Source organism: Eulemur rufifrons, chromosome 19 (assembly GCF_041146395.1).
Source record: "Eulemur rufifrons isolate Redbay chromosome 19, OSU_ERuf_1, whole genome shotgun sequence".
Taxonomy (NCBI): domain Eukaryota; kingdom Metazoa; phylum Chordata; class Mammalia; order Primates; family Lemuridae; genus Eulemur; species Eulemur rufifrons.
Window position 1 is genome coordinate 95,212,673 of NC_091001.1, and position 18,068 is coordinate 95,230,740.

General features: G+C 47.2%; 1 protein-coding gene across 2 annotated transcripts; it reads right to left on the bottom strand.

Moving 5' to 3' along the window:
* Positions 1-47: 47 nt before the first annotated feature.
* Positions 48-17,704, bottom strand: TRIM54 (tripartite motif containing 54). 2 transcript variants are annotated; one of them, XM_069494543.1, is made up of 9 exons: positions 17,202-17,704; positions 5,431-5,603; positions 4,778-4,949; positions 2,498-2,593; positions 1,708-1,941; positions 1,425-1,447; positions 1,191-1,315; positions 922-1,014; positions 48-607 (listed from the first exon to the last, which is right to left on the bottom strand). In XM_069494543.1, the coding sequence occupies exons 1-8, from the start codon at positions 17,367-17,369 to the stop codon at positions 923-925; spliced, it is 1,083 nt and encodes a 360-aa protein (XP_069350644.1). In that variant the 5' UTR covers positions 17,370-17,704; the 3' UTR covers positions 48-607; position 922. The 2 variants fall into 2 exon arrangements, with proteins under 2 accessions (XP_069350644.1, XP_069350643.1); XM_069494542.1 differs by lacking the exon at positions 48-607 and adding an exon at positions 4,547-4,678 and having other exon boundaries at positions 923-1,014; positions 2,498-2,591; positions 4,779-4,949; positions 17,202-17,369.
* Positions 17,705-18,068: the final 364 nt, after the last annotated feature.

Below are 18,068 nucleotides of genomic sequence, written 5' to 3' on the forward strand. Positions count from 1 at the left end.
GATCCAGTCCCGCGGGCAGAGCGGCCCAGGGACACCCTGAGCCGCTCTGCGTGGCTATTTTTTAATAAAAGTGCTGAAGAGCCTTTGGCTTCTGTCGTGGGGGCGCGGCAATCACAGCAGGGTGGGAACCCTTGGGAAAGTGGGGGCCTCCCAGGCCAGCGGGAGGGAACAAGAGGCTGCAGGGGTCGGGGTAGAAGGTCCGAGAGGACGGCTTTCAGCCAGGTTCCTGTGAGCCCCGTCGCTCCCCAAATCCCCAGGTACGCAGAGGTCCCGGCATTGCCGCACCACTCTCGACCCTCTTCCCAGGGCACTGGGCTCACGAGTCTGCCCCTGGCAACAAGGAGGTGCCCAATGGAGGTTAATTTCACTTCCACCCCCAAATGGTCTCAGGTTCCAGGAAGGCCGGGATGGTGGCGGGGTCGCCACCCAAGCGGAAGCTGTGTAAGTGCTCAGCGAAAGGAGATACGGGTCTGAGACGCAGGAGTCCTTTATTGAGCCCTCCCCCGGGGCGGGGCGCCAAGCTGGGTGGTTGCGGTGGTCTCCGCAGATCCTCCACCACCCTAGCGCCAGGGCCCGGCTGCTCGACGGTGGTCGGGTCAGTGCAGGCCTGCGCCCGGGAAAGAAAGCTCAGTGGGCGGGTGCTCCAAAGGAACAAGGCAGCCCCGAACCCCCTCTCCCTCTCTTTCCGCAGCCACATGGGTTTCTCCTCTACTGGCCGACCCAACCTGGTCTCCCCAAACCCCAGAGGAAAGGCCGGTGGAAACGCAAGTGTCCTTTTACGCGCCCTAGGGGGCGCTCCTTTGTGGCGCCGAGGCTTGGGGGGCACTTAAAAGGAGTAGGGGCTCCACGCGACCTCCGGTGCCTCGGGGGAGGCAATCGCCGGAGAAGGGCCCCGCCCCTAGCACCTCGGGCCACTCTCACCTTACGGCCCATCCGGCCGCTCTTCCTCTGGCCCTGCGCTGCCCTCGTCGCGGTCCAACGCCACCTCCTCATCCTCTTCCTCCCCGGAAGCGCCTGGGCCGAAGGAAGGCCACGTAAGGTGGAGTCCTTGCCCTTCCGTTCGCCAGGTCGCCTCACCCCAACCCTGAGGGTCTGAGCGCCCAGTCCCAGCGGCCCGCCGCCCTCCCTTCCTCCTTCCCTCCCTTCCTCCTTCCCTCCCCTTCTCCTTCCCTCCCTCCGGCGCCCCTCACCGGGCTGGAAGTCGATGGTCCTCAGCATTTCGGCCACGTGCTCCACGCTCACGGTGAACTGGTCCATGCTCTCATAGCCTGGCTCCGGCCGTCCTGCCAACTCCACCTTCGACATTGCCCCGACCCTGCAGTGGCCACAGCCGCTAGGCTGGCAACGCCCCAGCACCCTCAAGCCCCTCCCCAGCAGTGGGGCTGCGCGCCCCCTTCCTCTCCCTTCCAACTCTGCCTACTCACTTATTGATCAGCTCCTTGGCCTGCTGCAGGGGAGAAAAGGAGGATGAGAGTAAGCACTGGGCCAACCCCGGCAAGGTCCCATTTCTGATTCTCACCACCGTCCTGCGGGGTAGGTGGGGGGGTGCACAGCCCAATCGTTAAGGAGAAAACGAACTCAGAGGGGGTGATTTGCCCAACGTGGTGGGGGCAAGTTGGTGTAAGAGACAAGACTAGAACTTGGGTTTCCAGGTGCCAAGGCCACGAATCCAGGTGTGCGGAGCGGCCACCCTTCCCCAGGGCCCACCTGGAGGTAGAGCGCCATCTGCGGCTCCTCCATGGACTGGATGGCGGACTCCACCAGCTTAGAGGAGGCCTCCAGGTGGTCTCCGTACTGACGGATGAGGCCGCGGACGCGCTGCAGCTTCTCCTCCTGCTCCCGGGCCAGTGCTTGCAGCAGCTCGCCCTTGCGCTCCTCCAGCACGGCGCACAGGGTCTCGAATCTCTGGTTTAACAACTGCTTCTGCCTCCGGCTGTTGTCCTGAAAGGCCCGGAGCAAGGATGAGAGAAGGCACTGGCTGAGGCCCCAGAGAGCACCAGGTACAGGTCGGGCTCTTCACTTAATGGAACTCACAGAGAGCCAAGAAGGAAAGTGACCAGTCCATCGTTACACCGTGAGTTAGTGACAGAGCCAGAATCCAGTCCAGATCTTTTCCATAATAAGAACATGGTATTTTAAAGTAGCTTCACTGAGTGCTGTCTATATCTCTGGCCCTGGTTTTCACTTGCATTGTTTCATTTAATTCTCAGAAAGACCTCATAAGGTAATCATTATATTATTATCATCACTATTTTATGTAGTTAAAAAGAAACAAAACCAGAGAGAAGTTAGGTAAGTGGACCAAAGTCACAGAGCTAGTAAGCAGCAGAGCAGGGATTCAAACCCAGCAACCTGGCCAAGCACATCCCACCACTCCAGGAGCCCAAAAACTTTCTGAACACTTTAGCCTGAGGTCAGAGAGGAGTAGTCATCTTGGGAGCCTGGGTCTGCAGCCTGGCCAGTCTCTGTTCCCCCCTCCCTCCCAGCCCAGGCTCACCTCGATGGTCTGGCACACCTCCTCCATCTGCGTGATCACTGCTTGCACACGGTCATTGCCTGCCACTAGCATCGCGATGCCATCGCTGAGCTCACTCTGCCACACACACAGGTCACTGCTTAGAGCTGAAGCACCTGGCCTAGAGCTGCACCCCTCACCCCAGCCAAGGCTGCCTAAGAGAGGACTTCTTCCTAGATCCCCCGTCAGGGTATCTTCAGAGATCTAGAGGGTTTGGAATGATCCAAAAAGTATGGCACCATGTTTTATGGATTTTGGAAGGAGATGGAGAGAAGAAACCCTCCACCACCAAATGGGGAAGGAACAGACATTCTCCAAACATCCCCTAAATGCCAGGCACTGGACTAGATGCATTATTTGTAGATTCATGTCTTCTATCAATTCTGAAAAATTCTTAGTGATTACCCATTCTGATAATATTGCCTCTTCTCCATTCTCTTTATGCTCTCATTCTGGGAATCTGATTAGACTTATGTTAGACTTTCTCATCTCCCAGTGCTGCATTCTGGTTTTTTTTTTGTTTGTTTGTTTTGTTTTGTTTTCCAGTTCACTCATTCTGTTCACTAATTCTCTCTTCAGAGAAATCTGTCATTTAATTCATCCATTAAATGTTTCTTAAAATGTTTTTCTTTTTCTTTTTTGGATTTTAGAGATAGCATACCATTGAATATTTTATTTCAACAATTATACTTTCATTTCTAAAAGCTCTATTTGGTTCTTTGTCAAATCTGCATGGCAGTTTTTGATATTCTATAATTGCTTGGTTTTTTTTATTCCATCCTTTTTTAGAGACAGGGTCTCACTCTGTTGCCCAGGCTGGAGTGCAGAAACATGATCATAGCTCACTGCAACCTCAAACTCTGGGGTTCAAGTGATCCTCCTGGCTCAGTCTTCCAAGCAGCTGGGACTACAGACCTGCACCACCACACCCAGCTAGTTTTTAATTTTTTGTAGAGACAGGGTCACAGTATGCTGCCCAGGCTGGTCTCAAACTCCTGGCCTCAAGTGATCCTCCCGCCTCAGCCTCCCAAACTGCTAGAGTTACAGGTGTGAGCCATCATGCCTGGCCTCCATCTTTTTTTAAAAAGCATTCAATTTATTGTGACTTTCTATTCTTTAATTCCAATATCTGAATTCCTTGTAATTTTTGCTTCTGCTGACTTCACTCATGGAGTGCATTTCTTTGTGTAGCTTCAATTTTGAGCTAATTTTTTGTTGATCTTAATCTAAGTATAAACCTGAGGGCTTAAATTGTAGATAGATTCCTTCAGACAGAATTTGCATTTTCTTTTGTCAAAGCCAGGTGGCGCAACTGACTGCTTTAGTTCTTGGGATTCCAGTTTAACCTGGGGTTTTGGGACTCTTCCGTGCAGGTCCCCTACTTCGTAGGGGTTTGGAGGCATACCCTGGTCTTTCTAGCTCAGGGACAGTGTCAGCATCGGTCCTCTGGGAAATGCTGCCTTTTCTGTGTTTGCCACGCATGGTTCTGTTTTGAGCTCATTCTCCCCTCCTCACCCCACCCCACACCCACGTGGAGATTCCTTTTACTTCCTATGTGCTAGCCAATATCATTTTAAAATTCTGTTTTATGCAGAATCTAGTTGTGTGATAGTGAGAGGACCTTGAGAGTATCTCGTCCACCATACTGAAGTCTCTGCTTTCATCCATTGTCTAATTTCATCCTTTTGACAACTCTCAGAAGTAGGTATTTTCATCCCCACTTTACATGTGATGAAAACGAGGGCCAGAGAGGTCAACGAACATACCCAAGGTCACTCACTGAGTCAAGCAAAGAGCTGGGACTTTAGCCCTGATCCGCCTGATTTTAAAACCAAGTGGAGGCCGGGCATTGTGGCTCACGCCTGTAATCCTACCTCTCTGGGAGGCCGAGGCGGGCGGATCGTTTGAGCTCAGGAGTTCGAGACCAGCCTGAGCAAGAGCGAGACCCCGTCTCTACTAAAAAATAGAAATAAATTAGCTGGACAACTAAAAAATATATATATATATAAAATTAGCCAGGCATGGTGGCACATGCCTGTAGTCCCAGCTGCTCTGGAGGCTGAGGCGGTAGGATCGCTTGAGCCTGGGAGTTTGAGGTTGCTGTGAGCTAGGCTGACGCCATGGCACTCCTCTAGCCTGGGCAACAGAGTGAGACTCTGTCTCAAAACAAACAAAAAAAAACCCCAAGTGGAGTAAGAGGCTGCCAGGAGACCCTGTCCTAAACTCCACTCCCCCATGCCTGGTCCCTCCTCTGCTTGATACCTTCTGGCGTTTGTAAATGGTGGGCAGTGGGGCCACTTCGCAGTCCTTGTGGGCACCAAAGACCTTGCAGAGAGAGCAGGTGGGCACTTCACAGCTCAGGCAGTAGATATTGATCTTCTCATCCTCATGCTCCTCGCACATGAGATGCTGCTCAGCCTTGGAGTGCAGCGGCCTGGAGGGCAGTGGGAGGGGCAGGGTGGGCCAGGGGCCAGGGGGCAGGTGGGCCCCACGAATACCTTGTCTTCAGCCTGCACTGACCACCACCACCTTCTCTGCCCCTGCAGCAGTGTTGTGGCTGAGCAGGTGAGTGCTTCCGTGAGAGGTGGAGGCGGCCTGGATCCAAGAATGGTCTGTATTCCAGGGGGCAGGGTAGTCTCACAGGACAGGAAGTCACGAGGGTTGGCAAGGACCTTGCTGGTGGACTGACAGCTTCTCCCCAGGAGGAGGGGGTTAAGGCGAAGTACTGGCCAGGGAATCTGACTGTGCTCTCTGGGTGACCGGGGGTAATTCCCTCCCCTCTCTGGTCCAGTCCTCTCAGCTCTAAACTGAAGAGGAAGCTTATTGTTTCAGTCCCTCCCTCCTGGCCCTGATGGGTTCCTTGGCTGTGTCCCAGGCACTGCCCCTTAAAGAGGCAAGAGGCCCTGACAGCTCACCTGGATGACTCTTGCTTGTAAATGTCGATAATGTTCTCCACTAGCAGGTTTCTCTGCAGGCCATAGACACCATGTCGGTCCAGGACAACCTCATGCCTGCAAGACGGGCAGCGGAAACGGCCTCCTGAAGACACAGTGGTAGAGCCCCGGGACTGCCACAGAGGGTTTGAGGCCTGTGGGGACAGGTGGCATGAGAGAACTGACACAGTGAGGCACAAGGGAGTGGGGAAAGACAGGGGAAAGGTCTTGGGGGCTCGGGAGTAGGAAAATGGTGGAGGGGGAGATGTTCACTCTTTTCTATGGCTGAGTCCTCCTCTGAGAGTGGCTCAGGGTGGGTGGCCGTGGAGATCTTGCTTCCCACCTTTGCGTCATTACTCAGCTCACCTCCTTGAGTGTCCCCTGCATCCAGAGCTTAGGCCAAGGCCTAGTCAGGATGGGATCTCTCCAGAGGGGCCCAGCCTGGAGCTATGGGGAGACACTGGCCTTGGCAGAAAGGCTGAGCAGGAAATGGACTCTGAGTGGTGCACCAAATGTCCTCCAGTCTGGGGCCCTCCTGGGGCAGGGGTGCAAGCAGAGACAAGTGCTGAACAATAGGGTTGACAAGCCGTAACTAGCTGAGTAATTTGGGGAAATTGCTCCAGGGATTGGGAGTTGGGAGTCCTGGAACCATGTTGCTCCTGTTGCTTTTTTTACTATGTAAATTTGGGCAAGCATTCAACCTCTGCAAAACTAAGGCCTAAATTGGATTATTCATTTTAGATCAAATAGTGAGTCTGCCAGGCAATAATTGCTAGGCTCTGGGTTAAAGATATGAGCAAAATGCATCCCTACTGTAAGGACAAGCAAACAGACAACTGCATCTAGTGGGATGCATGTTGTGATAGTGGTAAGCTCAGAAGGAAGCTTATCGGAGATGCCCATCATTTCCTCCTACTTACCCATCTTTCTTGGAGAACCTGCACCATCCCATCCTAGAAGGGAGAGCCTGCCATGCCCCTGGCCACAGATGATTGGCTCAGAGCTAAGGATGTGATCACCTGACCCAAGCAGGACCAATCAAATGTTCTTACCCAGGAATTTGGAATTGAGACACACGGGCTGAGCTGGCTACACGATGTGCTGCTTAGGAACTGAAAAGACCTGTGGTGTTGGGCTAAGAGCTGGCGTCCCTCGTGGCCACTCTGGAAAGTGTGAGGGGTCAGAAACTATGAATGAGAAGGCTGGTCTACAGAGAAGGAAAAAGAATTAATTTGTGGGGAGAAGGAGAAATGAAAGCCTGGCAGGGACTGCTTGTTGTTCCCCAATGTTCACCCCTTCCTCTTCAATGATAGAGGCTGTGAGTTTTAGCAAGACGCATGGTATAAAGATCATGAATTCAAGACTTTCTTCCAGCTGAGCATGGCCAGGTGACTGTGTTCTGGAATATAAACAGAAATGTTTTGTGCAACTTCTAGGAAGTATCTTTAATGGGAGGCATATGCCCTGCTCTCTTTTCTCCTTCCTGCTGTCTGGAATGAAGATGGGTGGCTCAAACTGAAGCAGCCATCTTGAGCCATGATGCGGTAGCCACATGTTGAGAGTGGCATAAAAAGGAGCAGGTCTCTGATGAAGCAGTCCTGGACTGCCTACCCATACTTTCATCTGAGAGAAAAGCAAACTTTTACCTTCTTCAAGCTGCTGTGATTTGGGGGTTTCTGCCACTTACAGCAGAACCTAATTATAACTGGCTAGAAGACCATGCACTCCTAGAGAGTAATGGAGAGGAGACAGCAGTCACCTATGACTTGGTAGGTTTATTTTTATCTTTTTTTTTTTTTTTTTTTACTCAAAGTGAAACAGGAAAGTAATCTTGGTATGTTTAGACGTATTTGCTACAATTGGGTTCCATGACATTCTCCAAATTCTTATGCTATACACCAACCAGAAGACAGGTATGAAAGGACCCTTACATGTGCACAGCAACACAGAGGGCATTATGCACAGAGGGCATCCAAGTCAAGAGTCTTGTTTGATCCTTCAGTAGCAAGGGATGTAGGCGAGGCAGGAAACGTGGCCCCACTGTTTAAGTGGGGCAGATTATCTTGGGGAGAGTAACTAACATGTGCCAGAAATAGCACATTTTTCTTGGGATTTCTTGAGAATCATAGGAAGTTAACACTTTAGCACATCATAAACATGGAACAGATTAGTTTGAGATAATCCAAGGCTGTGTTTGCACATGTGTCCTTCTCAGTAGCTAGAACTGTGTGAACATTGTTGAGTTGAGTTTAGGGAATGTGTTAAAGTATATAATCACCTAGATTTTGTTTGCTTAATACAATTACTTTTCAATATTTAGAATCCAAGTGAGTAAGAAGGTGTTGGGAGAACTCTAAGCCTGCCAGCTCCTGGAAGGATCTCATGCTTCTTGACTTGCTGGTGGCAAGCACACAGAGGTGCTCAGTGAATGTTTGGGAAGATAGGGGACCTATACCCAAAGCAAAGACAGACTTCCCCTTAGGAAGCTTCTCTCCCTGACCTCCATCCCTCACTGACCCCTTCCTCTTCCTGAGGCACAAATGCAGGGGGATTCAGAATTTAACGTTCGATAAATGTTTTGAGGGCCTATTATGTGTCAAGCATTGTGTCATGGGCTTTCCCGACATTATTGAATTTAATCCTCAAGAGCTTCTTGTAAAGATGGTGAAGATGAACATTTACCCCTAACTTAGACTACAAGAAATATAATGAGAATGGCTAACATCTACTAAGCACTTACTTTATACCAGGATTTACTCTAAGTCTTTTATTTGCATTAACTCATGAAATCCTCATATCAACCCTCTGAAATAGGCACTACTATTAGCCTCATATCAAAGATGAGGAAGCTGTGGCCCAGAGAAGTTATTAAATTGCACACGGTCATCAGCTAATAGGTGGCAGAGCCGATACTTGAACTTGGGCTCTCTAACTGCAGAGCCTGTCCTGACACTCATTACGCTACATTGTCAGATACAGTAAAATTTAGGCCACCTGAAGGGTGATGCCCAGAGCTAACATTCATCTCTCTGAGTCTCAGGCAGAGACAGATTTTTTTTTTTTTTTTTTTTTTTAAGTAAAAGGGTCATGAAGGACCAAACATCAACCCTTCACAGAGGAAAGAAACTACAGTCTGAAAGTCAACTATGCAACTGCGGACTGAAGTTATTTAAGCAAAGATAAACAAAAGACCCATCAAAATCAAAACCCTGTGTGCCATGGAGCACACTATAGGGGCCCTGCTTTCAGCCAGAATGACCTGCTTGTCTGTGAAAAGGAGAGTAAAGAGCTCTAATCTCCGAGGAAACCTGCTCCCACGGATCTGCGCATGTCTCTGTGGTACATAATTCACTGGATTCGGTGTGAACAATATCCTGAGACAACATAACCAAATTGAGACACGCAACTACTTACTAATTCAGGTCATACTCCTCTATTCACCAAAGAAGCCAAAGGACTAAACAGAGATTACAAACCGATGACAACATCCAGCCAGCCAGCTTGTATTTCAGAGAACAGTGAAGCAAAGCCAAGGTAAACACAGCAGGTTGAGTCAAGAATTCACCTTCAGCCCCAGATAAAACGGCCCCTATGAAAGAGGAGTGAGAAGTAGAAGGGATCCAACAGGAGATGCAACCCAAGATAAAACAAGAAAAGGAGAAAGAAAGCATGACAAACAGGGGACAGATGAACAATACCCTTTGGAAGAAGAAATGCTCCAAGAATCGATACAGTTTCAATCAAACATTTGTTTAAAAAATAAAGAAAACAGTCTCTTTGATTAAAGAAGAGATGTAAGTGTGATCGAAGCTGGAGAAGAAAAGAACTGACAGAATTAAGGAAAGAAATCAAGTAAAATATATTATCAACATAGAAAAAAATCCACATTTAACACAGTAGAATGGATGACGCTGATAAAAGTCACATAGATTGTAGTAGAGATTAACAGAGATGAAAGTGATCAGGACTACAGCCTACAAATGTATCAACCTTTATGCTAAACAAAATAAACCAGACGCAAAAGGACAAATGGTACATAATTCCTCTTATATGAGATACCTGAAATAGTCAAATTCATAGAGACAGAAAGTAAAATGCTGCTTGCCAGAGGCGAGAGGGAGGGGAATAACCAGAAATTACAGTCTAATGGGTATGGACTTTCACTTTGGGATGATGAAAAAGTTCTGAAGATGGATTGTGGTAATGTTTGCACAACATCAATGCTCTTAATGCCACTGAACTGTACATTTAAAAATAGGTATGGTGGGAAATTTCATGTTATGTGCATTTACAATTTTTAAAAAAGAAAAAAAAGGGAAAAAGTAATCAGGACTTGTTGGGCTATCTCAGCCAACCATCTTAGAGTCAGGCCTGACTTCAGGGCTGGCCAGAGGTGGGCTGGGGAGGCACATCTCTCCCCCACTGCCCTACCTGCCAAAGAAATTCCTTTAGCAGCTCATCCCATTGGTTAATCACTGCCTTGCTCTGGGAGCCCCGAGGGCTAAGAGGCGTCAGTACTCAGGCAGTCCAACCCTAAGTCCTTTAACAGTCCCTTTCTTGGGAGAGGAACCAGGAACCTGAGGGCACCTGGGGCAGGGGGCAGGGAGGGGCTGTGCCTCTGCCGTCTCACCATCTAGCTCAGGCACCACAGTCCAGTATTTTGCATGTGGCTTTTCATCCCCTGGTCCCAGAGTCCCCTCCCACTTCCAAAACCCAATCTCTCCTGCCACATCCCACCTCTGGCCTGGCTGGCTTTCCGGTAACCTCCAAAGCAGCCCCTCCTTTCTGCGGTTGCTTTAACGTTTGCCCCCTCCTACCTCCCAGCGCCACTTCCATTGCTAGTCTCTGGCCAATACATATATACCCGTGCCCTTTGGTACTAGGATGAAATTAAACTAGTAATAAAACAGTAAAGTTTATCTTTTCGACTTTCCAGGGCCCTCTGTGTTTCCCAAAATATAGTATACATACCGATGACAAGCATGATTTTCGGCAGTATGAGGATGAACATTCAAGACTTTCATGTGTTAATTCTAATGCACATTAGTAAAAGGACAGCCCATAAAGCTGGTGATTTTCCACGGGTTTTATTGTTTAGAATGAGGATAAATATATAAGCTTCAAAAGTACGTCTTTTAAAATAGAACTATTATAGTACAGGTGGTATACAGCTATGGCAAAAATTGGGAAGGTGATATGAGAATGAAATTTGGGAAATTTGTGCTAACCATTTCCTGAATCGCTCCACTTACACAATAAGTCTTATCCGACATGTGTTCCAAACCTTTTGCAATGTCGGGTGGCTCAAGAAAGTCATCTGTACTGGCTCTGTGGATAAAATTGTTACCTCTTCTGGGTAACATCTATTTTAACAGAGGGCATTTAATGCAGCACAATATAAGGGGAGTAGCACAAAACCACAGTAGTTTTAGTAGCATCTGTGACTTTGTGACCAACAGAAACCATAGCTGTTTTCATATCACATTACAGTTGCTGCTGAAATTTCAAAAAATAATGTACGATTATCATTGCTTCTAAATTACAGCAGTTATTAGGCCCACTGCTAGACTTCATTCTTGGTTTAATGTGTTAATCAAGAAGCACATGTATTACTCTATAAAATGTGCTTTAAGTATTTTGGTGATCTCATTCCAGTGTTTTCCAAGCTTGTTTTCATTTTTGCCCCCTCCAGGAGCCTTTTTAGACATTTTCCCCTTAGTAGCTCCCCCTCCCCCATTACATGTTAATACCATAGATACACTGTATATCTGCTTATGTACTGTATGCATATCTATGCTTTATACATAGAAGAGTAAGATTCTTTTGCCCCCTTCAAGAATGAATATTTTTCCCTTAGGAGTGATAGCATCCTCAGTGAGAATGAATGCCATATTTTAATACAAATGGTTTTCTTTATAATCGGTATGTATTATATTTTATGCATTTAAAAATATTGTTCTGGGCTTGGTGTGGTGGCTCACACCTGTAATCCCAGAACTGTCGGAGGCCAAAGAGAGAGGCCTGCCTGAGAACAGAAGTTCAAGACCAGCCTGGGCAACATAGTGAGACTCTATCTCTACAAAAAATTTTTTAAAAATTACCCTGGTGTGGTGGCATGCACCTGTAGTCCCAGCTGCTGGGGAGGACAAGGCAGGAAGATCACTTCAGCCCAGGAGATTGAGACCAGCCTGAGCAACATAGCAAGACTCCTGTCTCTACACAGAACAATTTTTAAAAATTAGCCAGGCATGGTGGCACATGCCTGTAGTCCCAGCTACTTAGGAGGCTGAAGCAGGAGGATCACTTGAGCCCAGCAGTTGGAGGTTACTTTGAGCTACAACCACACCACTGCACTCCTGCCTGGGTGACAGAGCAAGACCCTATCTCTAAAAAGAATAAATAAAATAAAAAATTTAAAAATTAAAAATAAAAATATTGTTCTTAGGAGAGATCCATAGGTTTCACAGACTGACAAATAGGTCCATGGCAAAAAAAAAAAAAAAAAAAAAATTACTCTCTGCCCTGACTTCAAGTCCCTAATTTTTTTCATCACAAGTAGGAACTTTATACTCTAAGAGGTAGATGGCAACCTCCTTAACACATCTTCATAGATGTAGGTCTCTACATTGGGCTAAAGATCTCTCAGCCGACTAATATCCAGTTAGCAAAATCTTATTTTCTGCTTCTGTTTATCTTTCTATTTCAAGAATAAGAAATAGTTGATTGGTGCTATTATACACATAAATGTCTTGTAGGGAGCCAGCCCCAAGAAGTAAAATTTCATGTGCCAATGATGTGATGTGTAGAGGAAATTCCCTCACTCTAGGAAACAGAGCACCTAGATTTATGTCGCTACTCTGTCCCTTTGTTTGTGTGACACCCTGTTTCCTGTGTTCTCCCCTGTAAAATGGAGATAACATCCATTCTATACAGCTCGAATGGAATCGTGTTTGTGAAGATACTCTATAAATTATAAGGCACTGCACAAACACAAAGGATCACTACTAATCCTAATCCAGACCTTAAAAATACATTATCACACTGAACCAAAATGCATGAAATAACTTCTTTCTTCACTGTGAAGGATAAGATGGAATGGCACAAATAAATGGAATTTAATTCTAGGCTCTGTTCAAGGCTTTTGTGTGGCACCCATGCCATGAGCTGTCTACCTTTTAGGCTGTGTGGTGCCTTCCATTTCCTTTGTAATGTTCCATAGCATCTAATAGAAATGTTCCATCTATAAAGATGCCCTGTAAATGCAGCTACTCTTGCAAATCCATACTTATCTCAGAACGTTTTTCCTCTTCCCTGGCTACCCAGGGAGATGCTAATTTGGGACTCAGGCCCAGGATGCAAGGAGGCTTGTTGGAGGCCCCAACCTGATAGTCTGTCTGGTCCATGAGGAGTGATGGATCAGGCAGGTTCTGGGAGCCAGACCTCTGAAACATGGAAAAATGGTGAGCAGAAGGCCAGACATTTGGAGAAAAGTTGAAGAGCCATAGAAGAATCCAGGTTTCAGTAAAAGCTGAGCTGTGGGTGTACGAGGGATTTTGAGTGGATGGTCAGCTATGGCAGACAGAACCCAGGGAAGAGCCTAACACATGGGGTTGATAAACTAGTCCCTACTGCTTGAAAGGAGGATTGATAAGCAGAAGAGTGGGCCAACTTAGGAAACTGGTAACAGAATGGAAAACCCTTAAAAATGGAAATCCATAAAAATATTTCTTGAATTTGTGAAACCAGATTGTTAGAATTACAAGGGATGTTAAAGACTGGTTTAAAACACTGTCTCCATCTATAGATATGGAAACAGGCTCAGAGAGGTGAAACAGCCTGATTTACATCACATGGCAAATTACCGAAGAGGCTGGTGTGAGAACCCGGGAGTGCTCAGTCTCAGTTTAGGTTTTTGTTCTCACTAAACCAAGATACTTTCCTACAGAAGTAAGATCCCTAACCCTGCTACAAGTTTAAAGCAATTCACAAAATTTCGGTGAACCAATTTCTCAAAAAGGAGACCTGCCCACGGTTGGGCTGGAGAGGTCCTGGTGCCCTCGGCAGCAGGTGGAAGTGGTCAAGGAGGGAGGCAGGGCAGGCGTTCCACCAGCAGGCCTGTACCCGATGACGCTTGATCCCAACGTTAACTGATAAAGAAATGGAATTCAGGTGGAGTGAAATGGGTCCTCTCTTTCCCAGACCGCCCCTTTGTTAGCGAAGGAGCCCCCTTTCCTGACACCCGCCCCGCTTCCCGCCCCCAGTCAGTTCCTTTCTAGACAGACATCCTCCAGAAAAGCTGTTCCTGAACAACCTTCTTACAAGGCCTTCTGGTCATCTGTTAAATTACAACAGGTTGCAGCTCATAAACAAGTGCCCACTGTGAAGTGGAGGCAGGTTTAAAAATAAACCGAAGGCTTGCATTCAAGTAGTTAGGAGTGAACAGAATTTACAAATACAGAAACACATGGGAAGATGTTTGTGTCAAAGTCCCACACCAACAGCTTTCCTCTAGTCAAAATTCTTGGTAGCTGAGTGGGAGCAAGTGTGGGGAAAGAGAGAGAAATTAGAGGGGGTTAATGTGATGTCTTGGTGTTTCATTCTGTTTCAGCTCAGAGAGAAAGAGGTGTTACAGCTCTAAAGAGAACTAGTTAAATTATGATGGCCACTATGTAAAAATATGTTCCAGGAGAAAGGCTTAAAAATAATACACAAAAATGAAAATAATTGTGTTGGGGAGGTAGGATTATGGATGAGTTCCTCCCAAGCCCTTCATACTGTTCAACATTTCCAATTAAAATGTTCTAACTTTTCAAATTTTGCTGCCTGGTTGTCTATAAAATCACAGTTCCCAAAACTCTTGTCTTTTGTCCATCACAGCACTTTTTAAGACAGCAGAACACTGGAAACCATCTAAATATTTTAGGGGACAGATTGGATAGGCTGTGGTCCAGTCATAACAATGAAACACTATACAGCTATTAAAAAGGAAGACAGGCAGGGTGCAGTGGCTCACGCCTGTAATCCTAGCACTTTGGGAAGCTGAGGCAGGAGGATCACTTGAGGCCAAGAGTTTGAGACCAGACTTAGCAACTTAGTGAGAAGCCCTCTCTACAAAAAATATAAAAATTAGCCAGGCATGGTGGTACATGCCTGTAGTGCAGTACTTGAGAGACTGAAGCAGGACTGCTTGACCCCAGGAGTTTGAGGTTGCTGTGAGCTATGATGACGCCACTGCATTCTAGCCTGGGCAACAGAGCAAGACCCTGACTCAAAAAAAAATTAAAATTAAAAAAAATAAAAAGGAAGACATAGATCTGAATGTGTGGATATAAAACAAGCACTGAGAGAGTGAGTCAACAAAGGTAGGTATACTAGGACAATAAGCCTAGTTTAAGTACATATATCCATGCAAGCATACCTATTCACAGAAATTTTCTGGAAGTATTGCCAAGAAAGTTGGTAATGGTTACTTCTATCTGGTGAAGGAAACTGAGGGTCTGAGGTGAATTTCATGATAGAAACTCCTACACTGTTTGAAAACAATATGTATATAATTAAAGATTCTAAATATGATATACTGGTGTTACTTTTATAGTGTTAACTTTCTAGGCAAGGTTCTAAGGGTATTCTTCCTAAGGGGTTTGAAGACAGAGGGACCAAAAGTCCTATTCTTGTCCCCATACTTAGAAAACAGACAATCTGATTATGCCTAGAGTTGTCAAAATGTGGAGGCAATGTGTGAAAAAACTAAATATGCTCATCTTTCAGAGGGAGATCTACTGAGATATATTGAGATGTAGATCTCTACATGCAGCTGAAGAACTGGGCCAGCCTCCCACCAGGCCTCCCAAATTAAGCAACAAGGAATGAGCTGTTCACTCTTCTCTCTTTGGAGGCCTAGGGGTGCTCTGCACTTTAAAAGATACCCATCACTCCAGATCCACAGAACCATCCTAAAGCCTTGGGAATCAAGCATCTCCTAAATATTCTGCATACGGTTTGCCCCAAACCATTCCAGGTCTCTCTAGGCCCAGGTCAGTATTCTAGAACTTTCTGGAACCAAAACAGTGTGATTGGATACAGAGGGCTGACTTGAACGAGGAGATAACTTAAATGTCTTCTGGCCTCTGTGTATGGAGCCTATTCCTGGGTCCTTCTGCCAGATGATACCACGTGGCTTGCACTTTGACATTCTGACCACTTTTCTACAGGATACATTACCTTAGCTTTCAACATTTCTCTTTGCTTTCTCATATTTCAGGTCCTAATGAGAGGATGTTTCACTATAAATTCATAAGAAAAGATGGTAAAAATCTTTCTGCCATTCCCTCCTGGGTGTCTCAGCCTGAAAGATGTTTAGAGAGTTACTTGGACCAAGGGAAAAGCCAAGATGGTGGGCAAGGCGTCGCCTCTCATGAAGGACTTGACGCCCAGGATCAACAGGCACAGCACTCAGTCCAGGCCCCAGAGGCGGAAATCTCCTGGCTGAGATATTTGGGGCCAAATAATGGTAGGTTTGGATACTTAGAAGGCGATGGGAAGGGGCCACGATGGGAAGATGGCGGGAGAGACAACAGGGTGCTGGACACATGGTGAGGACAACAGACAGCCCATAGACACGGGGTGGCTCACAGGGCACCGCATGGGATGGCCCGACTTAGCCAGCCCATTCTTTTCTCTAAACATGCTGCCCCAGAGAACTTAAAAGAAGGGAAGTATTTTCTTGGTTAGGTTAAAAATCATTTGTGTTCAACACATTTCCTCCTAATTTCTGATACAGATGAAGAATGCTAGCTCATGATGTTCCTTATCACCAATATGCATACTAAGCCAGCCGGTTCTGGTCTGTTCAGGGTTGTCACTTCATGTGCAAGGCCTCTTCTGCGTGTGTGCCTTTGCCCCTCATTCTCCCTGATCTCTGTGCCATCTGACAGCCTACTAGAACATCCACCAGGGGCACAGGGCAAGAGAAAAAACCATTTATAAACGATTCTGGTGTGTGCTGCTTTTATTTTTGAAACCAGTGGCTAAACTGTTACCTGTGAATTTGATTAGCTATGCTCTGCCCCATGACCACAAATAAACCAAAACTGGCTGCACTTCTGGGAAGTAAAATTTCTTCTCTGCCTTTTCCCTGCTTGTCAAATGACCTCAATACCTTTAACCAGGAGGCCTCTTTACTGAACAGCCTGGAAAGGACACAGGTATGAACTGAAGTTGGGAAGAATTCCCAGTCTCCTGCCTACTATGTCTAACTCTGCCCCCTAAAGTAGATGCATTGAGCTTTGTCTTAAGTATAAATAGTTCCACTGTCATTATGGAGCTTTCTCACAGGCTCACAGCGTTGTTTTTTTTTTTAAATGTTTCATTATCTCATTGATCTTTTCTCCAGATTTTCCACAGTGTTCCCAAAGTCTGAAACTCTGAACTGGAATGCAGAGTCTAGCACAGGCTCTGATGAAGCTGGGTATAGGATCCCCTCCCTCCCAGTTTCTACTGGGTCTCTTTCCTCGGTAGGTCCCAGCACTCCAGCTGCTGTCCGTGCACAGGCTGTACCTGCCAGCCTGCAGAGCAGCTGCTGACTCATGCCTGCTTTGGGATCTGCTAGGACCCCAGCTCTTCCACTCTTCAGCCACGCAGCCACCACCCACCTCACAGAGCCCTCCGCCCATCACCTTCTGGGTTCTCGGCTCTGACCTGATCAGACTCCCACAAGTCTGTGTTGCTTTACCTGCCCCGTCCCCGGAGCCCACCTGGAAGACGTCGTTGGCACACTTGCGGCACAGGTTGTGTTGGCAGGGCAGGATCACCACTGGTTTGGAGAACATCTCCAGGCAGATGGGGCAGATGAGCTGCTTCTCCAGGTTGTCCATGCTGTGTGCATCCCCTAGCAGCGGCTTGAAACCCACTGTGAAGTTCATCCCCTCAGTGATCGTACCTACCCTGGACTGGGCCCTGCTCCTGGCCTTCTCTCACTGCCTCTGGACCCTTCCTCGTTTACTTTAGACGGTCTGTGGATTCTTATGTTCCCTCTGTTGCTCACTCTTGAAATAACTCTGCTATCTCTTCTGTCCCTTCCTCTAACAACTCGTCTCCTCCTCAGATAGCTGTCTCCAGACACTTTTCTGTCTCTCCCTATTCTTTGCTCTGTACCCTGGCCAGGCACTGGTGGCTTTATCTATCCCTCCTCCCTGTAAAATTCTCCTTTTGTTTTCCAAATGACTCTCTCTAGTTCACTCTGTGGGCAGCACTGTTTGTCCCTTACTCCCCAGAGAGGAGATTAATTTTACTGTGGGGGTGGGGAGACAAGGGGCATCTGTGTGACATTCCAACTCCCAATTTAGCTCATGTAAGGCGAGCCACAGCTGTCACCCAGTGAGTGACCCTGACTCACTCAGGAATGGGTGACTCCCTTGAGCAAGAGCAGGGGTGAGCGCCACTGCTCAGAGTGAAAGGGGGGCTAGCAAAGGTGCTGGTCTCTCACTGGCCCTCACCTGGAAGGCTTCTGTGAGCCCCTGATCCCTGCTCTTGCTGGGCCCTTCTTCCAGGACAGTGACACAGAATCTAAGATGGCCTGTGTGAGAGGCACCATACATGGTTTAGGGTGGGTGGAAACATCT

Bases quoted from the DNA above. Each gene is read 5' to 3' on its own strand.
- TRIM54 (XM_069494542.1), bottom strand. From the start codon at position 17,369: ATGAACTTCACAGTGGGTTTCAAGCCGCTGCTAGGGGATGCACACAGC. The intron at 4,679-4,778 runs GGTATCAAGCAG...TTTGTTTGTTTT, and splicing joins ACCATTTACAAACGCCAGAA to GAGACAGAGTCTCACTCTGT. The intron at 1,942-2,497 runs GTGAGCCTGGGC...CGGGCCTTTCAG, and splicing joins AGGTGTGCCAGACCATCGAG to GACAACAGCCGGAGGCAGAA.